This window comes from Piliocolobus tephrosceles, chromosome 19, assembly GCF_002776525.5.
Source record: "Piliocolobus tephrosceles isolate RC106 chromosome 19, ASM277652v3, whole genome shotgun sequence".
Classification (NCBI taxonomy): domain Eukaryota; kingdom Metazoa; phylum Chordata; class Mammalia; order Primates; family Cercopithecidae; genus Piliocolobus; species Piliocolobus tephrosceles.
In genome coordinates, this window is record NC_045452.1 from 53,542 (window position 1) to 80,915 (window position 27,374).

General features: G+C 58.0%; 1 protein-coding gene across 8 annotated transcripts in view; it reads right to left on the reverse strand.

Moving 5' to 3' along the window:
- Positions 1 to 370: 370 nt before the first annotated feature.
- Positions 371 to 27,374, reverse strand: part of LOC111530663 (leucine-zipper-like transcriptional regulator 1) — a 34,786-nt gene continuing 7,782 nt past the window's right edge. For 4 of the 8 annotated variants that reach the window (XM_023197957.3, XM_023197955.1, XM_023197958.1 and 1 more), the window contains 18 exons: positions 26,115 to 26,328; positions 25,763 to 25,872; positions 25,458 to 25,567; positions 25,334 to 25,378; positions 25,022 to 25,118; positions 24,827 to 24,939; positions 23,908 to 23,994; positions 23,380 to 23,471; positions 23,148 to 23,278; positions 22,921 to 23,036; positions 22,745 to 22,816; positions 22,588 to 22,651; positions 21,908 to 21,984; positions 21,679 to 21,796; positions 20,362 to 20,460; positions 20,051 to 20,126; positions 19,629 to 19,733; positions 18,401 to 18,757 (listed from right to left, as the gene is read on the reverse strand). In XM_023197957.3, coding sequence (XP_023053725.1) covers positions 18,718 to 18,757; positions 19,629 to 19,733; positions 20,051 to 20,126; positions 20,362 to 20,460; positions 21,679 to 21,796; positions 21,908 to 21,984; positions 22,588 to 22,651; positions 22,745 to 22,816; positions 22,921 to 23,036; positions 23,148 to 23,278; positions 23,380 to 23,471; positions 23,908 to 23,994; positions 24,827 to 24,939; positions 25,022 to 25,118; positions 25,334 to 25,378; positions 25,458 to 25,567; positions 25,763 to 25,872; positions 26,115 to 26,328 — 1,766 coding nt within the window. In that variant the 3' untranslated portion in view covers positions 18,401 to 18,717. Of the gene's footprint in view, positions 2,208 to 2,473; positions 2,555 to 2,638; positions 2,745 to 3,357; positions 3,508 to 3,597; positions 3,725 to 4,446; positions 4,604 to 4,748; positions 4,919 to 5,206; positions 5,373 to 5,456; positions 5,553 to 5,721; positions 5,815 to 6,561; positions 6,673 to 7,099; positions 7,256 to 7,646; positions 7,849 to 8,924; positions 9,065 to 9,700; positions 9,759 to 10,508; positions 10,593 to 11,262; positions 11,372 to 11,797; positions 11,878 to 13,520; positions 13,578 to 16,332; positions 16,396 to 16,851; positions 17,708 to 18,390; positions 18,758 to 19,628; positions 19,734 to 20,050; positions 20,127 to 20,361; positions 20,461 to 21,678; positions 21,797 to 21,907; positions 21,985 to 22,587; positions 22,652 to 22,744; positions 22,817 to 22,920; positions 23,037 to 23,147; positions 23,279 to 23,379; positions 23,472 to 23,907; positions 23,995 to 24,826; positions 24,940 to 25,021; positions 25,119 to 25,333; positions 25,379 to 25,457; positions 25,568 to 25,762; positions 25,873 to 26,114; positions 26,329 to 27,374 lie in introns of those variants that run through there. The other 4 variants (XM_023197956.2, XM_023197954.3, XM_023197959.3 and 1 more) reach the window with 3 other exon arrangements.

Consider the following 27,374-nt stretch of genomic DNA (forward strand, 5'->3'; position numbering starts at 1 on the left):
CACAGGCCCCATCAGCCTGGTGGATAAGCAGGGCAACCCTCTCCCCATCCCCCTTCACTACCATCTTTATTTGAAAAACAGGGATGATGATGACAGTCATCAGCCTCCTGGGGGATGTCAGCAGGTAGTGAAGCCCCAACAAGCTAGTCCCTGGAAATCTAGGAAGAGGTGGCTAGAACTTGGAGACTAGCAGTCAGGTCCCTGGCCTCAGCATCCTTTTCCTTCAACTCCCAGGAACCTGGAAGGCCTTGCTGCAGCTGGAATTCTCCAGCAGCTCTGTGTGTGGGGTGATTCACTGCAAGCATGGCCTCTCCCTGCCAAGGAGCACAACTGAATTCATTCTAGTCCCAGAAACTGCCACACAATTTTGTAAAATTTGCTTTTTAGGGCCCTTGGCATGTAATTTCATTTATTCATATAAGTCAAGAAGAGACAGTTCAGGGTTCAGCAACAAGGGTCAGCATAGAGCAGGGTTTGCAGACTAGTTCAAGGAGGCTTCAGGGCTGACCTGTCCCGGAGAGGGATTTGGAGGAGGCTGCCCTGTGGGTGTGGCAGGAGCCACAAGTGGAAACTGGGTAGGTGGCTCTGTGGCCCCACTCTGAATGAATGCACCTGGCCCACATGGCTGGCTGCTTCAGCCTGTACTCAACTTCCAGGTTCTGACATATACCCCCAGCCATGGTCCTGGGCCTGCTGTGTCCTCACCGCATGGGCCTCCTGGCTCAGCCTCTGCCCTAGCTCCCACTCTCTCCTCCCTTGTTCCCAGCTCATCTTGCACCAGGCCACTTCCTAGCCTGCAGGCTGCCTATGGATCTGTTCCTGTTAGGTAAGCAACTTGCCACTCAAGGCCCCCCATCCACCTGCATACAGCCAGAGGAGAGCAGGTCACTTCCCCAAGGTGAGCTGTGGCTTCATGGCAGCTACAACAAAAAAGGGGTCCTGGAATCCTCTCCCCAGTAAGGGAGCACTGGTTCCCCAGCATCAGAGTGGATTCACATGGAGGCCTCAATAGGGCAAGAGGGCAGCCTGCCTTCCACAAGAGCCAAGAGCACAGTGCAGGGGCAAGGCAGGGCAGAAGGGGCAGGAGCCCACCCCAGGCCTCCAGGATTCCCCTGGGAGGGGCCAGCCTGGAGGCCTTCATAGCCCTTCTCCCCAGTGTGACCAGGTGACCCCAGGTGGGGGCAGGAGTTGACAGCGTGGATAGAGACAGGTAAGACCGACTGACCTACATCTGGGGATCTGCTAAGCCATGGGCTCCAGAGCCAGTCCTCGGCTGCGGGAGGGCCGAGGGGCTGAGGCCAGCAGTGGTGGCTGGGCCAGCAAGGTGTGTGTGGTAGGTAGCACTGCTGTGGCTTTAATGGAGGCTTGTCTGTGACAAAATACTCAGCAAGGGACACGCAGGACTTGGCTGGCTTCTTCCCGCCTGAGCTCTGACATGCACACAGGTGGACTGGGATCCTTCAGCCCCTGTGAAAACCAGGCCTGGCCCAGCACGACCGACCTGGGAGGTGACCTCAGAATTCACCTCCAGTCAGGTGAGACCCACATATGAGTCCACACTCATAAGTTCCAGGTGGGAAAAGGAGCTCCTTAAATGGATCTCGGTGAGGGTGGGCGGGACAGGAGCAGCCCAGGCAGATTACGTGGTGCAGCGCAAGTCTGCTAAGCCTCCTCCTGCATGTTGGAGGAGCCTTGGTGACAGGCCCCAGTGCCTGGGTCCACAACACACCCAGACCACAGGATCCAGGCCAAGCACCACTGGGTGGGAGGCCCAAGGTCTCTCCCCACTTCTGGGTGGTGAGCCCATCACTGAGCCATGGCCTCACATCCACACCACATCAGGAGAGGGTGATGACAGGGGAGGGGGGTCTGCTTCATCATCTGCTCTCTGTGGGACCTGTGTCTTCAGTGAATTGAGGAGATTGGGGCCTCACATCCCCTCAGCTCTCTTTGGAGGCTCTGGGCACCCTGACCCTTGGCCTGGCAGGTGCACCCACTCTGCCATAGGCAGACGCATAGCCAGAAGTCTTCTCAGTGGGCAGGGCAGGCAGGCATGGCAATTCTTCACAATGGGCAGGCGCTATAGGGCCTCAGATGTCAGCACCCAGCTCTGCGCACTGCTTGTCTGAGATGTGGGAGGCCAGGGAGTCTATGATGTCCAGCAGCAGCTGTTGGCTCAGTGACCGCAGCGTGGGCAGCTTGGAGACCTGCAAGGCAAGCAGGCCGGAAGGAGATGGGACTAGATCCACATAAGGGCCATGGTGGGCAGTGGAGCCCTCTGGGGCCCACCCTACTCGGGGCTCAGGCTGGTCCCAAGGATGAAGCAAGGTGCAGCCAGTGGTGGGCTGCTCTGCTTCGCTCACCCCTAGGACCCACCACTGCAGGGAACCACAGAGCCTGGGCACCCCCCCCTGCCTGGGCGTGGCCACTGCCGAGGGGAAGCAAGTCCTGAAGGGGAGGCCAGAGCCTTGACCTTGGTGAACTGGTGCACGATGATGTGCAGGCAGTGCCGCTTCATGTCCAGCGCCTGCGTTTTGTCAGCTGCCTCCAGGATCTGTAATGGCAGGGACCTTGAGGCGCTGCCCCTTTCACCCACTCAGTGGGAGCTGCAGCCATGGGCACAGGGCTGGGGGGCTACCTGCAGCACGTTCTGCACCGTCACGTTCATCTCCAGGTTCTGCTTGCAGTACGCCTGCAGCCGGTTGTTGTAGAAGCCGTAGTAGTAGGGGGCCGCAAACAAGTAGCTGGGGCCTGGTTAAGGAGCTGACCAAAGGAACCTGGTCCGCCCACATCCTCCCAGGGAAGGACAGGGAGGGGCGCAGCTGGAGCCCCAAGCCCACCAGGGAGGGGCCAAACTCCAATCCAGCCCACACACCAGCATGCTCTCTAAATGGATTCTGAACTACTTAGTGGGTCAAAGGCCCCACTGAGGATCCAAATACCATGAATCCCCTCCCCAGAAAAATACCGTCTGCACATCTGCAGCGCTATTCCATGGCCTTGCAAGCCTAACAGGCATCGTGACCCTCCATGTTCGGACCCCTACTGAAGTGACATAAGAGGAGTAGTTCCATGTTTGTGCTCAACTGTCACACAAAGCAATGACCCACCCCATCCTCTGGGCAGTTGTGAGGGTCAGGAACCCACTGGTTCCTCCTGGCTGCAAACCCCTCCCTGCCAGCTGCCAACTGCTTCGGAGAGCACCTGGCCCAGCTCCAGGCATCAGCAAATCCTCTGGAGGGAGGCGCTGGGCCTAGATCGCCTAGCTGGGGCAGGAGAGCGGGCCTCAAAGCCACCCGAGGTGGGTGCCAGGACCCCTTGGTGGGGACCTGGGAGTTCCTTGGGGAGTGAGGATGCAGCGAGTCCTCGGGTGGCATGTTGACCTCGCCGTAGTAGATGTAGCGCAGCATGGACTCAAAGGCCTGCCTGCTGGGCACCATCTCCCCGATGGAGATGTTCACCTGCCCGTCCTCGGGCATGAAGGACCGGAACATGGCTTCAAAGTAGCTGTAGACAATGAGCGGCAGGCACCTGGCTGTCAGCAGAACGAAGACACCATCCAGGCCCACCCTCCCCTCCCGTCTAGCCCCCACCCACCTGGAGCGGGCGGCCAGGATAGCCTTGTGGGCTGGCCGTGGGTGCCCATCCAGCAACAGCGTGATGTCACAGAACTCTGCGCCCGCCCCCTCCAGGTATGCCTTCATGTCCTGGATCAGAGACGTGCCTGGGGGTGGAAGGGACCCTGAGCAGGTACAGCCTGGGATTCTGGCCTTGGGGCCCCACGGCACTACCTTCCCGCACATCTGCCCATGTTGCCACTCTGAACAAAACTTCACCCAGGCAGAAGGTTTCACTCTGGCCCTGAGGCACCATCAGCCACATTCTGTCCTCCCTCAGCGCCCTGACCGACTCGAGCACTATGCTGAACACGCAGCCCACCACCCAGTGTCTCATCTTCCACCCAGCTTGCTGTGCCCCCTTCGCTGCCCTCATGATCAAGCACCCTCCAGGCCCACTGCATGGCCTCTGGTGCCAGCAGATGTCACCAAGAGCCAGCAACTGGGGTCAGCACGACCCCCAAGGAGAGCTGGGGGAAGGAAGGGGCCTGTGACATTACAAGCAAAGAGAAGTCCAGCGACTGATCGCTGTGACTCTGGGCCATCAGACCTGACATCCCAGCCCAAAAGAGGTGCCCATGTCCACCCCCAGAAATTGGCTCAGGAAATCCCAGCTCACCAGGACACAGCCCACTGTGGCAAGCCCCATGGGTTGGGGGCTTCTGCCTCCATCTGTTTCTGCACTGTACCCAGGAGAGCACTCTGGGGTCCCATGGCACCCACCCCCACCCCGAGGGCCTGGCAGGTGCTCTCCATGGCTCCCAAGTCTCCTGCCACAGATGAACACCATCCCTCCCAGCCCCGAGGGAAGGGGAACGGGGCTCCCTACCAATGTCCACTGGCTGGTCCGAGGGAGTGCGAGGGGGTGGCTGCTGCTTCCGCCGCACAATCTCCACAATCAGCGGCGAGGAGAGGCGCTCAAACTCCTTCATCATGATCACCTGGTTGAAGTGGGACTCCTTCACCACGAAGTTCAGGCAGTGCTCCTGGGCAGACAGGCACAGGCAGGCAGGCAGGCAGGGTCAAGCCAGGGTCCCAGGCTGGGCGAGGGGCTCACAGTGGTGGGCAAGGAGGGGACCGAAGCCTGAGCACACCCCACGTGACCCCGATCGCGCTGACCCCACCCCACACCTTGAGTTGGCTCAGCTGCAGCCGGGCGGCACTCTCGCACACGACCAGCACGTTCTGCAGGTCCACGGAGGCCTCGATGTACTGGCGGCACAGCTGCTCCAGGCGACACAACTGGAAGCTCAGTGCCAATTTGTACACATCCATGATGAGCAGCACATCCTCCACGTGGCCTGCGCCCCAGAGCCCCGGAGTCTCAGGGAGCCGGAGAGGGGAGGGCGGGGCACAGGGCACAGGGCTCCCCGCATGGAAGAGTGTGGGTTGGGGTCACTAGGTAGGAGCAAGGCCTCGGGGGACTCAGATGGTGTCCAGCGGCAATGGTCATGGGTAATGAGGGTGACCTGCAGCCTCTGAGCCTCAGGGGGCCCATCAGTAAGGCAGGGCTGGCAGCACCCACCTTTTGGCTCTGCTGCCCGCACCCCAGCCCACACCAATCCTGTTCCACCCCCACCCAGGCGGACCTTTCCGTGGGTATTTGATCTTGTCGGTGTAAAGGAACTGCATGAGCACCTCGAAGGGCCGGGCCTCGGCCTCCCGGATGGCCACATGCAGCAGGGGCGGCCGGGTCCCACCAGTAGCCACGCCGGGGGCCTCCCTGGGAACTGAGGCGGCCTCCTGCTCCAGCTTCTGTGGGGAGAAGGGAGCTCAAGGGCACCCCAGTGGACAAGAGGCATGGCTGCCTGGTCCGGGCGGGGCAGTTAGGCACCTCACCTGGGCCAGCCGCTCCCGTGCCTGCATGATCTTCCTGCGAAGCCAGCGGCTCCGCGCTGTGACAATGGCTACATGGCCCTGCACGCACTCCTCCTTCTGTACAAAGAATAATGCACTGGCAGAGGGCATGGAACCCTCGCCCCAGAGAACAGAGACCCAGCCGGCCAGGGTCAGCACCACCAGGCCAGCAGCTGTTTTTCTGAGGGGCGAAGTTCCCACTACCCAGGCACAGCAGGCAGAACAGGGTGCAAGGACAGGCACTCACCTCACCTAGCACGAACTCCACGTCGCAGAACTGGCGGCTCTCCCACAGCCGCCCATAGTCCTCGTGCAGCGTGCACTTAGGATAACAGGAGAACTGCAAGAGGGGCCCAGAGAGGCTAGATGTTGAGGACAGCAGAGTGGCCCCAGTGTGGCTGCGCAGGCTGACCCTGAGGTCCCCACCTGACCCATGCTGACCCTCAGGGCCCAGAAGGCAGGTGGGCCTGGCTGAGGAGAAAAAGCCGCCACCACCCCACCCTGAAAATACAGCCTGGCTCCAGCCTCGGCACCTGCAACTATCCACGGCCAGTTCCACAGCAGGAAAGGGCTCCCCTGCCTCTTGCCTTCAGCTGGGGCCCAGGCCTCAGCAGAGCTCTGCTGTCTCCACTCTGCCCGGACTTGAGTCCTCACACTGGCCCCCATCAGCACCACCCCAATCTCCTCTAGGAAGCCGGCCCTGACCTCACTGTGGCTGTGAGTCCCTGCCCTGACCACCTGTTCCTCCAGGCCTGGGAAGGGGCTGTCAGTGCAAGCCACTGTCAGCCCTGGCCCTGCCCGGGGCCAGGCTGTGATGCCTGTGAGGCTCTGGTGCTGAGCCTAGCTTGGCCCGGCTCCCTCCACTGACTCTGCTGTGAGCCCCAGTGCCATCCGCCTGCCCCACTGCACGGAGGCTGCCCACTTTAGTGCCACCTCAGCCCACAGGGCTACTCCCAAGGATTCCATCCCGCCAGGTGTGGTCCTGGCAATGGCCTGGATAAGCCCCGCCCCCCCCGACTTGGCCTCAGTTTCCCCTCACGGGGGATCCGTCCACCCAGCCGTTCCTACAGGCCCACAGGCCCCACACCTGGAACCTGTACATCTCCCCGCTGCGGATGTTGTTGTCCACCGTGCCCCCGAAGATGTACATAGCGTCCGAGATGACAGCAGCTGCGTGGAAGAGCCTCCCGCTGGGCAGCTGGGGGACAAGAAGGCAGGGTGGAATGGGGGGCAGAGCCTCCACAGTGGGGCTGGTGCAGCCAGGTAAGGGCGAGGACGCGGCACCTCATGGCCATGAAGGGCCAGGGGGCAGGGTCCCCAAGGGAGGAGGGCCCCTGGGTGCAACCACAGACACAGGCGGGACCTGAATACCCATGTAGTCGAGTGGGGCATGACGGGCCATGGGGACCCTCAGAGTGGGTGGGGCACTCAGCCAGTGTGTGGCACCCATCCCAGAAAGCTGCAGCCTGGCCAGCAGGGTGAGGGCTCCTGGCCCTGCATCTCCTTTGGAGTGTGACCCCAAGCAAGTATTTCTCTGGGCCTCAGTCTCCCCATGTGTGAGAGGGGTTGATCACAGGACCTGCTTCAGGAGGTGATGGAGTCTTAATGAGGGTCCCAGCCTGTACCTCCGAGGCGGGTTGGGCGGGCTGCTTGGCTGAGGTGGTGCCAAAGTCCAGGCCGAACACATCTCGGGACTTCTTGAAGCCGCCTCGCTCCTCAAAGGGCAGGGTGGGCACCTCCTCGGAAGCACAGGCTCGCTCGGGCACTTCAGCCCCACCGACCTGAAGAGGAGAGACACGTGGGCATAAGATCAGTTGGCAAGGGCCAGCTAGGTGCCCAGAGACCCCCACCATCCTGGCCTTGAGAGCGGGTTCGGAAAGAAGGAAGAGCTGCATGGCTCTGGGCTTCCCAGGAAAGGTCTGCAGCACGGCAGCTCCCTGTAGCCATGATGGGATGTGAAGCGTTAACCACCTGCAGGCTGTGGGGTGAAGCTGGGGCTGGAGGCCGGGGCAGGTGTCCAGGGCTGAGGCCCAGGTGTCCTGGCCTTGCTCCTGGTAGCTGTCTGGAACCCCAAGGGGCCCCAAAGCTGTGAGGAGCTGGGGAGAAGGTGGGAGCAGGGTAGGAGCCACTGGTGTCCAGCTGGCAGGGCAGGACACCCCTGGACACCCTCACCTCGCTGTCGGAGCTGGGCTGGACGACCTCCCAGGTCTGGAAGTCCACGTCATAGCAGTGCAGCTCATTAGGCAGCGTGTTATCGGCCGCACCCCCAAACACATAGAGGTGGCGGTCAAAGGCCACCATGGTATGCCCGTAGCGCCGCTGCGGGGGTGGTGGGGAACCCCGGAGCAGGTGTTCAGTTGGGATGCGTGTCCACCTGGGGGTACACGACAGTGAACCAATGCTGGGACAGGGGCTCCTGCTCACCCTCGGGACCTCCCCACAGCAGGCCCTCACTGGGAGGTCCCCCTGCAGCCCCTGCGGTGACTAGCCCAGGGTCCAGAGGGAGGCCCAGACACCTGCGCTGAGCACCCCTCACCCCATCCAGCACTGGCACCAGCCCTGACTGGTTCCATGTGGCCCACTGCGGGGTCCTGCCGGAGCTCCCGTCTCCCCACGGAGCAGGCAGCAGTGATGGGAGGAGGGCGGCGTCTGACCCGCCAGGCAGGCCTGCGCTCTGGGAAGTGAAGCTGTGCATAGACCATTGCACATCTTCATGCTGCCCCGTCAGACCATCCCCACAGCTGAGTCCCCATCCTGGGAGCTGCCTGCACCCCCCATCCTGATGCTGCTCCAGCACCTTCCACCTCCCAGGCTTCCCAGTACTTCCCAGCGAGTCCTCTCTTTTGCTAAGTTAGTTGAAGACTTCAGAACAGATCCTGGTCTGGCAGGGCTATTCCATCTGGCTCCTTGCTAAGCCCCGGGCCCTCAACAGGTTCCCTCGTCCTGGGTCACCCTGCCCTTCCTCCCACGCACCCGTGGCCTCCAGGGAAGCTCCCAGGTCCCTTCCCAAACCCTCTGTACCTGCAGCTCACACTCCTTGTGCCCTCTCCTGCAGCCTCGTTGCAGGGTCAAGGGCTGGCCAGCAGCCAGGGGCAGCATGGGCCAGACCTCTGGGGACCTGCAGGCCCCTCTGGTCTTCTGCCATCATTTGAGATCTATGCAGGCCATGTTTGTTACTGGTGGCACTGACCAAGCCATTCACGGGGAAGGGGATGTCCTTCATAGTCAGGGGGAGGCCTAGTCAGGGGCCTCCTCGCCAGGCCCCATCTTGCTAAACTGTAGCCATATCTTGGGGACCTGCACATCCCTGCTCCAGGCTGGAACCTCCTGCTGTTTGCAGAGCTCAGAAGGACAGTTACCATGGCCACCAGGTACAGGGGGCGTCCTTCACATTCAAGGATTCGGGGGCACTGACTATATTCCCTCCACCCCACTGGCCAGAGTACTCACGTCTTGTCCTTGAATTCAAACTGGAAGAGGTTGTTGGTTATCTTGGCTCCGCTTTGCCCGGAGAACACAAACATCTTGTCCCGGCACACCGCCACGGGGAAGTTGCAGCAAGACGGGGGGATCTCACCACTCTGGACCACCTGCATGGGGGAGAGAACAGCTCAGCCCCGGCCTCACAGGGCCCACTCACATTTCACCACGCTTAAGACTGCTGAGATGGGACTGCTTTTATTCTTGAAACTTCCCCAGATGAGGGTTCACAGATTCATTTGTCTTCGAGCAGCACATAGCCCTGTCTCCTCCACTTCAGGGGGCCCAGTTGTGAACAGCTAGGGCTAAAATCGTCAGGGTTAAATCAGTAGCGGCTAAACCCTTATGTTTTTCATGCCCAGAAGACTGAGAAAAAAAAAATTTTTTAATGAATAAATAAATAAATTCCATGTTTCTAAAGGGGAAAGCAATCCCAGGGGGAGCTCCAGGGAGCAGAACAGTAGACAGCAGACTGCCCTCACTGCATTGAAATAAAGGGTGGATTAAAGCAAAACCACATCCCTCACACACGTGGCACTCTGCCCATCCAAAACACCAAGGCTTGAATCACTGTGCAGCCACAGTGAAGAACTGGTCATGAAGGCCCGCAGGTCTCCAGGGAGGAGAGCGTGGCTCAGGCCGAGGCAGGGCTTTGCAAGGGGAAGAAAGCAGCCTCGACTCCCCAGCCTGGCTCTGCCTGCCTCCCACGTCCCTCCACCTGCACCCTGGCTCCTGGTGCCCCTCACCTCCTCCCAGCAGGTGAGCTCTCGGTCCTGGAGGCCAATTGTCCACATGTCATTCAACCTGTATTAGGACAGACCAGTGAGGACCCCTTGGGTCCGGCTGTCAGGGTGGGCCGGTCCTAGCTGGAAGAGATGGCTGAAGGGAGGACCCCCATCCCCACACAGGGTAGGAGACTTGTGTGGCCATGAGGCGGGAACTTCTGTGGGGGGTGGCAGGCACTGCCTCAAATCCCTGCTGTGCTGGGCCCCCTGCCCGGCCCAGACAGAACAAGTACTCTCATGCATGACACTGGGGCAGTGTGGCAGGCCAGCTCCTCACGCAGTGTCCCTCCTGGGTGGGGAGAGGACACAGATATCACAGACACCACCACCACCATCACTGCATTGTTAGGAGCTTCTATGATGCTGAAGTTTTGGGAAGCCAGCACATGCTACTTTTGTAATCAGAAAAAGAGAACAAAGCCAACTTTCTAAAATAAGGAGGAAAAGGCCTTTGGCCTGGGCAAGAACCAGGGCTGGGCCTGAGCCTGGGCACCGCCCATCCGCCCACCGACTCAGCCCTGCAGGGCGACTCCTGGCTGAGGATCCTCATCCGAGCAACTGAGGTAGCCATGGGGCTCCACCCAGTGGTTCTCACCTCCATCTGCCTATCCTCCTCTTTCCCTGTCCCCGTCCCAAGAAACCCCTAGACAGTGACACTCAGAATCTACTAGGCAGAGCTCTCCCAGCCTAAGCCCTCAAATGCCAGGATGGCCTGCTCTGGGTCTCAGTGCAGTCGGAGGTGGGGTGCAAAGGCCGGACCACCACCCACCTGGCATTGCCGTCATAGCCAGCAAAGATCCACAGCTTGTCACTGTACACCGTGGCCCCGTGGGCTGACCTAGCGACTGGCAACCTGGAGTGTGAGGGAAGAGGGGAGGGAGTGAGGCCGCCCAGCACAGACCTGAGCCTCGCAGTCCCATATGGTCAGTGCAGGGGCCACAGCCAGGCTGCATGGCCACATCCGCCCGACACTGGGGCTTCAGGGCCTCCACAAGGCACTAGGAATAAGCAACAGCCTCAGAGGGCGACTAGAGGCTTGAAGAGGAATTCAGACAGCCACAGAGGCACAGAACCTTCTCCTAGGTGCCACCAAAATATCAAAGGGGGTGCTCAAAAAGCAGGACCCCAGAAGCGCCATCAGCAGTACATTGGGTCTTTTTAAAAATGTTTTCGTGACAAGGTCTTGCTCCATCTTCCAGGCTGGAGTGCAGTGAGGCATGCATGGTTCACTGCAGCCTTGAATTCCTGGGCTCAAGTGATCTTCCCACCTCAGCTTCCCAGAGTGCTAGGACTACAGGCTTGCACCACCACGCCAGGCCCATTTGGGTCTCTTCTGAAAGGAGGGAATCTAAAGGCTGGTAGCAGGCCATGCACAGCTGCACCGGGGGATATTCCACCAACCCTAAGCTCCCTGCTACTGCGTGCCCTCAGGGTCCTCATCTGGGAGGCAACAGGGGACAAAGTCCAGATCCAATGCCACCCAGGACCCAGCCTCTCCCAAATGTTTCTGCAAAGTTTCTCACCGTCCTTCAATTTTCCACTCCGTCCACTGGCCAGTTGCAAACTTGTATTCAAAGAGGTCATTTTTATTCTTCAAGTTAGAATTGGAATAAATGTCCCCAGTGTAACCCCCTGAGTAAAGAGAGTGAGAAACTGTCAAACCCAAAGGCAGTCTTGAAGATTTCAAAGCCTGGAAGGTGGACCAGAATCTGGCCCCACTGAAAATGCATCAGCCAGGACTCCCGCCACAAGCCCTAGAAGGACCTACTGCCCGCCTGCCTCCGTGCTGGGCTCTGGGGACACAGAGATGAGCAGGACACTCTTCCCAGCCACAGCCCAGCAACACCGAAAGACACCCAACCCTGTGAGTTCAGGGCTGTTAGGGCAAGGGGTCCCAGATCCAGCGCAGAATTCAGAGGACTGGCAGACAAAGCCGAGGGTAAACAGAGAGCCCCTGCTGTATACAGCATGAGCACAAACGCCCCAGGCCTGCAGAAGGGCAGGGTGTCTGTGGGCCTCGGGGGCGACACAGCCCCTGGGAGGCAGGAGGCTGCTTACCAAAGACAAACATGCTGCTCCCATAGACGACGGCCGAGTGGTGGTAACGGGGGGCCGGCGGGGTCCCAGTGGTAAAGGCCCTGGGGTGGCACAGGGGTGGTGAGAGTCAGCGGGCGTCACCCATGAAGTCCACACCCTCACAGGGTGGCCCTGCATCCCTGTGCTGCCTTTCTTTTTCTTTTTTTTTTTTTTTTTTGAGACAGAGCCTCGCTCTGTCACCCAGGCTGGAGTGCAGTGGTGCCATCTCGGCTCAACCTCTGCCTCCCGGGTTCAAGCAATTGTCCCGCCTCAGCATCCTGAATAGCTGGGATGACAGGCACCCACCATCATGCCCGGCTAGTTTTTTGTATTTCTGTAGAGACGGAGTTTCACCATGTTGGCCAGGCTGGTCTTGAACTTCTGACTTCAGGTGATCCGCCTGCCTCGGCCTCCCAAAGTGCTGGGATTACAAGCGTGAGCCACCGCGCCCGGCTACCTTTCATTTTTCTATTTTGAAGGTGACACCTGTCTCATCATAGAAACTTAAAAAAAAAAACTCACCAATAAGGAAAAAACAAAATAGGCACTAAAGCTCGTGCAAATTCCCATTACCAGAAAACCTCTGGCAACACCTTGAGGTCTTCCCTACACCCCTCTCCTATGCATACTTAGGCTTCCGTGGAATTTTTTTAAATGGAATCAAGTGGTAGATATTTTGTAAATTGCTTATTCAACTCACAGAATGTGACCAGGTCCTCATGCTACTTCAGGACCATCCATACTCCTGCTCTCAGCAGCAGTGCAGCATCTTACAGCATGGGGTCCATCAATTTCATTTAATACCTATCTATCTAACCGTCATCTATCTACCTACCTATCTATCATCTATCATCTAATCTATCTATATAATCTCTCCATCATCTATCTCCCTGTCATCTATCGTCTGTCATCTACCCATGATCCATCTATCTATCTATCTAATCATCTGTCTACCTATCATCTGTCATCTGTCTGTTGATCTGTCATCTATCAACTATCCACTATCTATGTCATCTATCTAATCTACTTATCATCTAGCTATCTACCTATTATCTATCTGTCTATCTGTCATCTCTCTTTCTGTCTTTCTTTCTATCTATCTATCATATGTCTATCTTTCTAGGTGGGGTCTCACTTTGTTGCCCAGCTGGTCTTGAACTCCTAGCCTCGAGGGAGCTTCCCTCCTCAGCTTCTCAAAGCATTGGGATTACAGGCATGGGCCCCTGTGCCCTGCCTTTACCTTTTATGTACTGAATTCAAAATCCATTTACACTGCTGACCTGGGGCTGCTCTTTTTCTGAGTTTTATAGTTAAGCAATTTTTGACAAATAATTGCGAAGCCTTCAGAATGATTTTTAAAATTAATTTTTAACTACTAGCTATCTTACAAAATCACGTGTGAGAGAAATGACATAGCAACTTCTGTACCCACACTAGCAGCAGCCTCAGGGTAGAGGTGGGCGCCCGGAAGGGAGCCGCCCTGTGTGCCCAGCTTGGCAGCTGCAGGTGCTGGGCAGCTACTTCATCTCCTCAGCCCTGACAGGGTGGCTCTGGGTGTGGCATCCCTGGGGCCATGGTTGTCTCCTCCTGGAAGCTTCTTTCTAGTTTCCCATGATGAGAGAGACTCTGCTAGCAACTGGGACCCAGAACTGTGCCACTGTGTTCTAGGAGGAAAGGCAGGGCCCTGGAGCACGGGGCCACCCACCTGCACCAGGAGCAGTCTTTCACATCGAACCGCAGGAGGTCATTGAGCATGGTCTTCCTGAAAGGCAGTCGGAAGAGAGGGTGGCATTAGCCAGGTCTGCTCTGCAGGACCCCCAGAGATGGGTACTACATGTAGCCAGGGTAGAGGAGGGGGCTGTTTTGGGCTGGGTGACTAACACAGCCAGACAACCAGCTGATGCCCAAGAGTGGTGACCACAAAGGAGGCTCACCAACTGACATGGGCACCCGGGCTGCCACACAGGCAGCCACCAGCCTACCTGGGGTCAGGACCAAAGCATGAATGTGGCCACCAGGAGCCCAACCAGCAGGCACGAAATGGCCCAAAGTCCAGAGTCACCCTCACAGCTCACCCTAGCCTCCAGAACCCCTATTCACACGTCCCAATCCCCTTCTGCTGAGGCTGTACCCCACAATGCATGCACTTGCCCATGCTTCAGGGGAGGCCCTTTGCTTCTCTCTGATCTTCCTGCCACTGCTTTAAAAAAAAAAATAGAGTCAATGCGCTGGGCTCAGTGGCTCGTGCCTGTAATCCCAGCACTTTGGGAGGCCGAGGCGGGCGGATCACTTGAGGTCAGGAGTTTGAGACCAACCTGGCCAACATGGTGAAACCCCATCTCTACTAAAAATACAAAAAATTAGCCTGGCGTGGTGGCGGGCACCTGTAATCCCAGCTACTCGGGAGGCTGTGGCAGACTCACTTGAACCCAGGAGGCGGAGCTTGCAGTGAGCCAAGATGGTGCCACTGCACTCCAGCCTGGGCGACAGAGCAAGACTCCATCTCAAAAAAAAAAAAAAAAAAAAAATTGAAACGAAGTCTTGCTTTCCTGCCTAGGCTCGTCTTGAATGCCTGGCCTCAAGCGATCTTCCTACCTCAGCCTCCCAAAGTGCTGGGATTACAGGTGTGAGCTACCACACCTGGCCCTTGCCATTTCTTTATCGCAAAAGCCAATGTAATAATCATGTTAAAGATACAATTAGATAGAAAACAAATTCACTGGTCATTGCACCACCTAATACAACCAGCTGGCATATTACTACCCAGCCCTTGGGAAGAAGGGCAAACTGACAGGAGCCCAGCACCCCTCACGCCCAGCCTGTGCTGGGTGCCCCCTGCACCGTCTTAGTCTGCACCAGCGGGTGCATCTGTGAAATGGATGTGCATCTCACATCCATTTCACAGATGGTGACAAAGCCTAGTGGTTCAAAGGCTGTGTCTGAGGCCATGCAGCCAGGAAGCCAGGAGCCTAGAAGCTGGTGGTAACTGTGATATCACCCCTCCCTCCCTCCCTCCCTCACTTGCCCCACGTGCTGCAGGAGGCCATCTTTCTTTGTACTCAGTCTTTATAAAGTTAAGACTAGAGTGAGACAAATTTGTATCCTATTTCTTTGTCACACTGCAGCAAAAATGTTTCTGCTTATTGCTACACAGTTGTCACACAAACTACCTGTTAGGGACACTCTTGAGGATGAAGGTCCCCCATTTCCCACCTGCTGCCTTGTACTGGACACCAAAGCCTTTTCTGGTTTGGAGGGTTCTCATTAAGGCTCCAGTAAATGCCTGTGGGTAGGCATCTCTTCTTTATTTCATTCCTTCATCTGACAAACATTTACTGAGTTTTCTTTTACAATGGTAAAAGGAGCACAGGCCCTGCCTTGACTGAACAGATGGATAATAACCAACATCTGTGTGCCTCAGGAACAAATGAAGATGGTAAGAGGGATGGAGGGGAAGTAATGGTCTCCAGTTGGTCCAGATGACCAAGGAAGGCCTCAGTCACAAGAAGCATCAGAAGAGGGGCAGGAAGGTAGGAGGAGAGAATGGGCAGTGCAAGGGCCTGAGCAAGGGGGCACTTGGTACAATCCAAACATAGCAAGGCAGCCGGTGCAGCCCCAGTGCAGTGAGAGACTGAGGGCAGAGGAGCAGCAGACTCTCATGAAGACTTGGGCTTTTACTCAGAGAGGCAGGGAGGCATCACAGGAGGATGAGCCAAGGAGGAACACACTCTGACTTGCATATGTAAATAGGCCCCACTGGCTACTCCTGGGGAAAGAGAGTGAGAGGAAGGCAGGCTTGAAGCCAGGGGACCATGCCCAAGGAGGCTTTTTTGCCCAGTCTGCGGATCCTGGTGGGGTTCAGACTACCCCACCATCCTCAAGCCAGCCCCCCAGGGAGGCCTGCAGGACCAAGGCTGCAGAGCCAGTAAGAGGCCAGCTCTTCCCGGGCTTCATGCCAGGTCCTGGGGCTGAGAGGCAGGAATAGGACAACTGGTCATGTGCAAATACTCCACCCTCTGCATAAGGAAACCAGCCACGACTTAACTGGAGACAGTTTATGTGAAAGGAGGTGTGCCCACCAACAAAACATCACGTTGTTGCCTGAATGTTTGCAGCAACGTGGGAAAACCCTCACGAAAAGTAAAAAATGCATGAAATAAATAAAACTGTGTCCTCCATACCGGATGAGGCCCAGGGAAAGAAAAGTGCCTGGCAGGGCTGGCCGCAAGGGTGGTTGTGTTTCTTTCAAGGCGGCGTCTACTCAGAAGAGGGACATTTCCACATACTGAGCACGTGCCACCCACTGGAAGCTGTGCTGAGGACCATGAGTGCAGGATCTTATTTAATCCTCACCACGACCAGGGAGGTGAGTGCAAGGAATCTCACAGATGGGGAAACTGAAGCCTAGAGGCACTAGCTAACATCTGAAAGGACAGTAATGGAGCTGGACAGGCCCAGTCCCTGACCACAGTACTTCTCCCTACCTGGTCCAAACACTGATGCTCAGACTCACTCACCCATTGTCTCCACCAAATACATAAATGGCATCTTTATAGGCCACCACTGTGTGCTTGCTGCGCCTGGAAAGAAAGGAGTGGAGGGTGGTAAGGACAGGACCCTCCTGGGGGGCACCCAAGGAATGGGACTAAGCAGGAGAGCTGCCACAGAAGTTAGATATCACCTCTCAACTGCTAAGATCGATCATCTTCTAAGATAACACCAATCACCCTGCAAGTGAGGACCCCTGACACGGCTCCAGGACTTTCTGGACTCCTCACCCCACGTCAGAGCATCTGGGACCCGCCCAATATCCACAAACACAACTTAGTTCTAGTATTCTGTCCCAGGTCATCGGGCTCTGGGACTCCCTCGGAACCCCCTCTCCCCTGCCCTGAACAGCGTCCTGTACAGCACCATCCACCTCATTACCAGATCCTACCCCAGGACACCACGCATCGGCCTCGCCCCTGGACCCCGCCCTGGGACTCTCGCAGATCGCCCTTCCTGTCCTCAGGACCCCATGAAGCCCACCGTACCGGGCACCCACGAACTCGTCGCAGGGCGGGAGGCGCCGCCAGCGATGCACTGTTTCGAAGGGCCCGAAGTTGAGTGTCAGGTACTCGACACTGTCCGAGCAGCTGTGATCGAAGTCCACGCTCGGGGCTACCTTGGACCGCGCGCCGCCTGCCAGGGCCCCGGGCCCAATCTGGCCCCCGGTGCTGCCCGGTCCAGCCATCCCGGGTCCACGCCGGATCGGCCGCGCTGTCCGCAGAACTTGCGGCCACCGCCCCGGGCCGCCTGGAGGAACCACATTTCCCGGGGAGCCCTGCGCTGACAGGTCGGCACTTCCGGCCAGCGCCGCGCTTGCGCCCTTCCGCTCTTCCCGACAAGCCTAGCGTTCGCTAAGACACCGCGGGCGAGCGCTGGATCCAGTTGGGGACAGCGCAGCAAGCGTGGGACTCTCTGGGGAGCGTTTCAGGCTATGTACTGGCGCCGGGTTGTCCCTTCCAGTGAATGCGGTGTCTCGTCCCTAACCCCGTCGCGACTGCTCTTCCCGGCGCCTCCCAGGCCCACGCAGCCCGAAGACCCGCGGCTGGCTCGCAGTTCCCGGCATGCCCTGTGTCTGCGCGTGGCTCCGGCCTGGATCGTCTGCTGCTGCCAGGACTCCACAAGGAGGGTTCCGGGCTCGCAGCGACCTCTGCAGGCGCTCAACGCTCCCTTTCCTGCTAGCGCCCCCAGCCCTGACTCCCTGCATCTCCCCCTCTCCTTGGCGTTCTTACTGACTGAGAGGCAGCCCGGCGATGAGCCTCTAGATTCTCATTTCTACTTAGCAGGGCCTCAGCTGCGTCACCTCCGACACTGGGATTGAGAATGCCCCAGCTATGAAAAGCATGGGGTCTGCCTCAGGACACAACTCCCACAACCCTAAGTGGGCACATGCCCCAAAGTGTCAAGCATGAGCCACCTCTGAAGGAGCATTTACTATCTTTTGTTGTTGTTGAGACAGAGTCTCGCTCTGTCGCCCAGGCTGGAGTGCAGTGGCTGGATCTCAGCTCACTGCAAGCTCCGCCTCCCGGGTTCACGCCATTCTCCTGCCTCAGCCTCCCAAGTAGCTGGGACTACAGGCGCCCGCCCGCCACCTAGCCCGGCTAGTTTTTTTTTTGTTGTTGTTGTTGTTTTTTTTTTTGCATTTTTTTAGTAGAGACGGGGTTTCACTGTGTTAGCCAGGATGGTCTCGATCTCCTGACCTCGTGATCCGCCCGTCTCGGGCCCCCAAAGTGCTGGGATTACAGGCTTGAGCCACCGGCATTTACTATTTTAAGACCTTTGGGCTTGTCCCTTCTACCTGGAATACCCTTCCTTCAAAATTCAGAGCCAAAAGGAAAAAGCGTTCGCTGATGGCAGAGAGGGAGAGGGATGTGGGAGGGCGTGGGGTGCAGAATTAGTTGCTACCTCCTTTGGGAGTTCACAGGCCAAATTTCCTTGGTGTGGCACCTAGCATTCTGTGATTGTGCCTGTTTCCCTATGGTCTGGCCCTGTGCCTATCGGCCCAGTTACACTGGGAGTCATACAGGTCTGCAAGTTTGTGCGTTTTAATTTTACGGCAATGTCTACATGTTGCAGGGTTCTTCAGGGGACCAGTCCCAATAGAGGGAGAAGAGGCAGGGCCTGTCCTGCTTCCAGTGCCAGCTGTCAGTGGCAGTAGAGGCCTTGAGGGTTGAGCATCTTCTGGATCCAACAGAGGCCTCCCAGGAGGGGAGCCAGGTGGCTGAAGGCAAGCACTGGGAGGGCTCAGGTTCTGCCCTGGGGGATCCTGGGACTGGAGATTGGCACCTGCCCCCAAGGCTTGGCCTCTGACCCTGGTGCCCCCCTTTGCCTGCCCAAGTCTACTGCATGTGAGCTCAGGATCCTTTCCCTGTAAGCCAAGACATGTCGCCAGTCCTGCAGGAATGAGGGGAGGAGGGGTCAGGACAGAAGAAAACAGGCTGTCCACTCTGGGCACCCTGAACAGCTGGCCCTTGAGGACAGCAGGGGGTCTGTTCTGTGCCAGACCCTAGTGCCCAGCAGGGAGGTGTACTTGGACAGATGGAGATAGACCATTGGGTGGAGGGTCTGGGCTGACATGGGAAAGGCTCAGAACAGTCAACATGAAGGACACACGTACTTGCTGTGCAGCACAAACAGCCTTCACGAAGGCAAGAGAGAAACAGAGAGAAGGCCAAGGAGAGAGCATGTCATTTATCATGTCCCCTTCTGGTCCTCCATTGTTTCCAGCCTGGAGCCTGCCCCTGTCTCATAGCCCCCCAGTGGCCTCCAGGCTGTCCTCAGTCCCTGGGAGCTCTCTCCCAGAGGGTGAATCTCATTGACACCACACCAGGATAAGGGAACTGGCTGGTGTTGAGTGAAACCTAGAACCACCCCCACCATCTCTGTGGAGGGCATGCCCAGGGCATCAGTAGCTGCATTTCCCACGAGCTTCTGCCGGGCTCAGCACAACCATGTCCAGTTAGGTGTCCCAGGCCTGGTGATTGCCCATGCATTGGGCCCTGACCCCCCCCCCCCCACAGCACTGGCCTTGCCTGGGGACACACATCCCTATTCCTTCCATCCACCATGAACACATAACCAGCCTGTTCCCAAACCATGATCCTTGCCCCACACCTCCCTGTAGTCCTGGAAGCCTCCGGTGATGCAAACCAAGAGTGAGGGGCAAGGCCCTGGAGGGTTGTGGGGGTGACTGGCTGTCATGGGCACCTTAGCCAGTCCTCCAGGGAACTACTCCCGCCCCCAGGCTTCCCACACCCACACTCACTCCACCTCCCGCTTCCGGATGGCACGGCCTGAGGCCAGAACCTCAGCGACCTTGGACACAATGGGATCGTAGTTCATGCTGGCCACGGCGATCACCTCGTCGCCTCTGCAGGGAGAGGATGGCCAAGCCTGAGGACTGCCAGGCAGCAGCCCCTTTTTGAAGACCCTGATGCACTGCTGTCATTCTGGGGCCCAGGGAAGGACCTACCCCAGGGGAACAGGAATGTCCTGAGCACCCAGCCCTCCCTGCTTTGCACATCGGGGCTTGACCGTGCACAAGCTTCAGGCTTTCCTAAGGAAGCTCCAGCACTCCTCAGCGGGGCTCAGGGCTGGGCTCTTGTTCTGGGATTTTGCCTGGGATGAATCCCCCTTCCCGACTGAGCTCCCGCTGCTTCGCGCCAAGCTGCACCCCGATGCTCTCACTTAGTGTAAAAAGCCACAAACTTCAGCTCCTCCAGATCCCCCTGGATGATGACGTCGTCGAAGCCTTCTCCGTAGCCTGTGGGCCGGGCAGGTGGGTGGCACCCACGTGAACCGGGGGAGGGAATGAGACGTCACAGGATCCCCTCCTAAACCCGCCCAGGCCCTGCTCCATACGTCCTTTTAGGTAGTTCCTAGCCTTGCCGCCAGCGAGTTCTTACCGGCGTCTTCCTAGTGCAGTCACAGCCCTGCCCGTGGGCTCCCCGCCCCGCCCCACACCCAAGCCCCGCCCCCATCCGAGGCCCCGGGGATACCTGCGTAGCGCAGGCTCTTGCCAAACATGGCGGTCCAGAGGTAGGGCACGGTGCTCATCTCCGCTTCCTGCGCCAACATGTTCTGGGCTGCCACGCGCCCTGCAGGACCCAGGGCCGTGAGAACCCTGACTCTCGCCCTTACCACTCCCACACTGCCTGCACCTGATGCCGTTGGGACCCCTGACACGTGTGGCTACTCCTCCTGGTCTCCCCAGAGGTCAAGAGACATCATTGTTCAGACCATTGCTCACTTTCACCTGCAGCTGACTGGTGCAGGGGAACACCTGACTCCAAGCTCGCCACTTGATTGCTTCCTGAGAGAATCTGAATACAGTGCCCTGCCTCTGGAAGGTCTGCTTCACCTAATCAGACATATCAGGTCTGAAGAGGGAGGAAAATGGGCCATAAGTACGCAGGGAAGCACAGATGACAGCCACACACAAGGCTCCGAAGAGACCAGTGTGGATGGCTCCCCAGTTCCTATGAGGCCCCAGTAGACCCCTGTAGTTGGATGTACTTCAAAGTCCCCTAAACTCCCCCCAGTTAAATCCTAATTATACTTGGCTGATCAGTAGCCTTGGTTACTTACAACCTAGCAACAACTTTAGACTTTGGACTTGAATAGAAATTGGTACCAGGAGTGGGGTCTCAAGCAGCAGACCCTCAAGGCAGAGGGAAGGGGAAATGGGTGCAGAGAGGTCCCTTGTCCCAGGCTGGGGGTCTAGCAGTCCTCTCTCTCAGGCAGTGAGGCAACTAACGTGATGGCACCTGCAGCTTAGGGGCCCAGACCAGATGTGCACAGTGGATGAGGCTTGGGGGACTTGGTGGCCAGCAAACAGCAGGAGGGGAAAGCTATTCCTCAGAAAGCACAGTGCCTCCACTAAGCCCAGGTCTCTGGGCTTAGATGGCACCTCGGGGACCTGCATGAGGCTGAACTGAGTTCACAGAGATACTTGAGTGGCCCAAGGGAAACAGAGGCACAAAGTAGGAAGGTGATCCACTAAATCCCTCCCTGCCTTCCCAGGGTAACTGCACAGGTTGATCAGGAATTCTGCAGAATATAGGTCCTTGAGGACAAAAAAGGGAGAGACTACCAGAAGGAAAACTGAGATTGAGGAACTGTGGCTGGCTCAATGGGGTGTTGTTCTCTGTGTTGGCTGGATCGCCGGGATGAGGCTGGCCAGAGAATCCACATCAGAGCTTTGATGCCTAACACAGTGTCCAAGACCCAAGGTCAGCAACTGAGGCATGGACATGGGGACACTGAGACCCTGGGACTCCCTCACACCCCTCCATGTTCCTCCGGACTGGCCATACCCTGAGCATGAGCCATCTGCCAATGTGGAATGTTCACTTTCCGGTTGTTCCTCCAGGCAAGGGGGAAGGTGACGGCATCACCAGCTGCGAACACGCCTGGGACATTGGTCTGCATCATCTGTAGAGAGAGGGCCCAGGACTCCATGGGTGCGACAGGGGCCCTGACCTGAACCTCCTGCCACTCCCAGCCCAGCACCGGGCCCTCCCCACCCAGTGCCGTCCACCCTACCTTGTTGACAGGGATGAAGCCTCGGGAATCCAGACCGATGCCGCTCTGCCTCAGGAAGCCTGTAGCGGCCACTGCACCTGACAGGACGGAGGCCTGTGTCCACTCCCCTGTCCCTCCTTTCTGCACAGTCACTCTCCACACCCCACACCCTGCGTTTGATGTGACATCCCCAGACTGATCCTCCAGGGGCTGCCACCTGAGGCCTTCATGCACCCTGGCCCCCACTAACCGGGCTCCCACAGATCTGGTGCCTCCTGCAAGACCTCAGGTATCACCTTCTCCAAGAAGTGCTCCATGAGGCCCTTAAGTGGAGGGACGGCATGCCACACCTCCTCAGCCCCTGCAGGCACTACCACCTCCCATCTTGGCCCCTACCCAAATTAGCACCTCAGCTGGAGCAAGAGCCAGTTCAGGGCTTGTCTATGTCAACTCTCGCAGAGCATGGAGATGAGTGTTACTGGGCAGCAGGCACTGGGAGCATCCTCTGTGCCAGGCCTGGGCTGAGCCCGGTACACACCTTCCTCAACAGCTCTGTAAAGTGGGGGTGGTTGGGGGTCCCCGTTTGACAGATGTGGTGGAAACTGAGGCTCTGGGAGGGGAAGGGACTAGCCCAAGGTCACATGTGAGCGTGTGCAGACGGCTGTGCTGGTTTGCGCCTGCCTGCCCACACACCAACTCACCAATGCCCACCACACAGACGTCAGCCCGCACGACCTTGCTGCTCTTCAGCACAACCTCCTTCAGCTGTGGGGAGTGGGTGGGTGAACAGGTGGGCCCAGCTCCTGGGCTCAGGGGACAGAGGACAGAAAGCAGCAGGGAGAAGGGAGAAGGGCCCACCTTTCCCTCCTGGCCCCGCAGCTCCGACACCTCAGTCTGCATGTAGAACTTCACCCGGTTGTTCTCAAACATCTGTCAGGACAAGTGGGCAGGTGGGCAGTGGATGAGAGTCCAGCCATGGGCCAGGCTGGGCCCCACGGCTCCAAGGCGCTGGGTGCGTGCTGGAGTGGGCTCACCTTCATGAGGGCACGACCCACGCGCTCCCCCAGGAACCTCCTGAAGGGCGTCTCCTCCAGCTCCACCACAGACACGGAGTGGGCCTTCTCTGTCAGGTAAGCGGCCACCTCCATCCCTGGTCGTGGGCAGGGGTGGCAGGCTGGCACCTGCACCTTCCTCGACCAGAACTTCCCTGGGACTGGCCATGACCACCTGATCACCATCCCCACCGCCCACTACCTCTCACCCAGGAAGCCGGCTCCCACGATGACCACATTGCGGCCTCGGGCCAGCCTCACCACGCGATTGGCATCCTCTGGCGTCCGGATGGTGAACACGTTCTCCATTTCTTTGCCTTTGCAGCTCAGAGTCCTGGGGCTGAGACATGGCAGTGTCAGTGAGGGCCTCCTGGCAGCCCCAGCCCCGTCCAGGCCAGTGTCCTGCCCAGTGTCCCATGGGTAAAAAGGAGACCCTCCTACCTGCTCCCTGGCGCCAGCAGCAGCTTGCTGTACTCCAGCTTGAAGCCATCCTTGAACACGACCTTCTTGTTCCTCACATCCACTGTGACCACCTGCAACCCCCGCCAGGCAGAGCATGAGCTTGAGCATGGGGCTTGGCCTCGCCGCCCACTCCCGGGTCCTGCAGTACACCCACAGCCCAGCCACAGCCTCTGAGAAGCTCCCATTAGAACAGATCCTGCCACCTGGACTTTGTTCTTTAAACTTCAGACATCACCTTCCCCTCAAACCTCTCCTTACCCTCCCAAGTCCCACCAGTCTCTCCTATCCAGCCCTGATTGTTCATCTCTGCACACCCTGGGGCTCTGTGTGTGCCCATGACCTGTTGGAAAAAAGCTCCTTGCTGTCTCCCAAGCCTGGAGCACCTCCCAGGTGCCTGGGCAGTGGGGCCAGGAAGGGAGAGCACCAAGACCCCACCCCAGGGGCCCACACAACCTCATGTTCCCACCTTCCCTCCTCGGGGCCTGTTTCCCACCCTTGACCCTGTACCTGAGCCTCGGTGAGCACCTCGATGCCATAGGCTCGGAAAAACTCCTTGGGCCTCAGGGCCAGCTGCTCAGGCTGTGTGTCCAGGGACTGCGGGGGCAAGCCAGCTTGAGAGGAGCCAGTTTACAGCAGAAGACATTGGGACTCAGGCAAGGTAGGGCCAGCCCCAGTGACATAGGGGCTGTAGGACAGAACTCAGCAAACCCAGATCTGGCCGGGCGCAGTGACTCATGCCTGTAATCCCAATACTTTGGGAGGCTGAGACCGGAGGATTGCTTGAACCCAGGAGTTCAAGACCAGCCTGGGCAACATGACAAAACCTCGTTTCTACAAAAAACACAAAATATTAGCCAGGCGTGGTGGTGCACGCCTGTAGTCCTAGCTACCAGGAGGCTGAGGTGGGAGGGCCATTTGAGCCTGGGAGGTGGAGGTCAACGCTGCAGTGAGCCATGAGACAGGCACTGCGCTCCAGCCTGAATGACAGAGCAAGACCCTGTCTCAAAAAAAGAAAAGCCAGGTGCAGTGGCTCACACCTGTAATCCTAGCACCTTACTTCAAGACTGGTCTGGGCAACATGGTGAAACCCCATCTCTACTAAAAATACTAAAAATTAGCCAGGCGTGATGGTGGTGCACACCTTTAATCCCAGCTACTCAGAAGGCTAAAGCATGAGAATCACTTGAACCCAGGAGATGGAAGTTGCAGTAAGCCAAGAACGCACCACTGCACTCCAGCCTGGGTGACAGAATGAGACCCTGTCTCAAAATAACAAGGAATCTAGACCTTTTGGGGGTACCACGGACAGGCCTGGCATAAGCAGAGAGGGCAGCCAGCCAGATCTCCAAGGGGTGACAAGCAAGGCTTGAAGTGGGCTTAACTGGGACTCAGAGGGATAGGGTCCCACTTGCCCCACCCCCCCTACCTTGCTGAGCTTGGGACGGTCATAGGGAAGGTGCCGGTCTAGCGTGCACAGAACGATCCGGTCGGAGAAGCCCTCCTGCCGCAGTGTCTCTGCACACACCAGGCCAGCTGCACCTGAGGGGAGGGGCCCGTGGGCCGGGGACCACTTCTCACCAATCCCATCTCCCACCCTGCCCCTCATGACCCCACTACCAACCTGCGCCCACAATGAGCACATTGGTGCTACTGCTGTACCCAGCACTTGGGGAGATACACTTGGCCATCACCTTGGTCCTTCGCTGCAGCTGTAGGGCCTGTCGGCGCCAGGAGGGTGGAGGGTCATTGCCATCATCCTGGCAGGCAGGTCCTGGCACTCCAGTCCAGCTTCATCCCTACCGCAACCCCTCACTCTGCTCAAGTGACATATGCCAAGCTCCTCTCACCACAGGGCCTTTGCACATGCCATTCTCTGGGCCAAGATGCCCTCCCGGCTCCTCCCTTCTGCCTGAGCCCCAAGCTACCCCCTCACCTGCTTGCTGGCCCGGACGTACACCTTCTCCTTCTCAATCTTCACCTGCAAGGGCTGCATTCCTCAGGACCAGCCCCGAACCCCACACCCCCAGGTTCCCACCCCACCACACTCCTGGCCCCACCTGGAACTTGTGCAGACTATCCAGGCCGGGGAAGTCCTCCAGGTCCCCAGTGCTGATGTTGAAGCAGGCACCGTGCCAGGGGCAGCGCACCCGACCACGGGACAGAACGCCTAGGAAGGGGAGGTGCTAGGCTGGGGCCACCAGCAGGGGTTGCTTCCTAAGGATCTCAGTGCCCTGGCAACTGTGGGCCCCTCCCCAAAGCCTGGGAGACTTCACTAATAGATGAAGATCCTGGGGTCTGGGGAGGAGCCAAGCTGGCATGGGGCCTGGAAGGTCCCCCTCACACCTCCCACCTGACAGCTCACCTTTCACCAGGGGTGCGCCGTAGTGCGGACACTTATGGCCCAGGGCGTGGAACTCCCCATTGTCCTTCACCAGCAACACCTTCCCCCAGCCCAGCTCCACTTCCCGCATCCTGGGGAACCGCAGCACTCAGAGGTCAGGCCAGACACCAGGCACAACCTCCTGGCAGCTCCTTCCAGTGTCCAGCCTTCTGGGGAGCAGGCCCAGACCAGTAGAAGCCACAAAGGCAGTGACCAGGGCAGCAGCTGGTCATAGCCCCTTCAGGCCAACCCCGACCCCCGGCGACGGCCTGTACCTCACCCTCCCACCTTGGGACCCCTGATCCCCCCCCTCCCAGGCAGGCCCAGAACCCACTGGCCATTCTCGAGGTCCTTGACGTGGCAGACAGCAGCCTCTACGCAATCCTGAGGGCTGGGGTAGGGGTGAGGGGTGGGCAGGCGCTCCTCCGTGTGGAAGTGGCGGGCCGTGCCGTTGCCCTGGTAGGCCCGGGGGCTGCCCTTCCCACTGGCCGACAGCTCCTCCTTGCCTCGTTCCTTCTCAGGCAGCACCACCTCGATCTTGAGCTCCACTGTGGGCAAGTCAGCACCTTGAGCCCTCTACCTCAGCCCACTTCCTCCCCCATCCATCAGGCTGGGTTCAGAGGCCAGCTCCTCAGGGTGCCGGGAGGCTTGGCCCTGCCTGGTAACCTCCTCAGAATGCCCTCTGCACCACCAGCAAAGAGCCTTAAACCTGGCACGAAGCAGAGGAGGAGCATGTATGGGTAGGGGTACACCCGGGTCTGCTTGAATTCATTTCTGCATGTCTCTTTTCTCTTTCTTTCTTTCTTTTTTTTTTTTTTTTGAGACAGGGTCTTACTGTGTCACCCAGGCTGTAGTGTAGTCATGCAATCTCAGTTCACTGCAGCCTCTGCCTCCTGGGTTCAAGCAATACTCCCATCTCAGCCTCCCCAGTAGCTGGGACTACATGTGCACACCACCACGCCAGGCTAATTTTTGTATTTTTTGGTAGAGACAGGGTTTTGCCATGTTGGCCAGGCTGGTCTCAAACTCCTGACCTCAAGTGATCTGCCCACCTCAGCCTCCCAAAGTGCTGGGATTACAGGCATGAGCCACTGTGCCCCATCTCCTTTTTCAATGACAGTATTAGTGAGGGGGGCACAGAGCTGAGTTCCTTCGACCCTGCAACTCTCCTGGCTGCAGAAACCTCTGTGGCAGAAAGAACGCTGAGGCCCTCAAGTCCTGCATCTTCCGACGGACAATGACGATGTCCCTGACAGCTCAGGGACACATTTAGGGTATGACTCAAGTGCACACAGGAATTCAAAAGTGGTAGCAGCTCAGTTCCCAGCCAGTGAATCTGGGTGACAGGAAGTCAAGGGTTCATTGTTCTAGTCTTACAACTTTTCCGTATATTTGAATTGTTTTCAAAAATTAAAAAAAATCGGGAGGCTGAGGCAGGAGAATGGCCTAAACCCGGGAGGCGGAGCTTGCAGTGAGCTGAGATCCGGCCACTGCACTCCAGCCTGGGCGACAGAGCGATACTCCGTCTGAAATAAAAATAAAAATAAAAATAAAAATAAATGTACACAGCATAATTCACAACATAATTTCAACT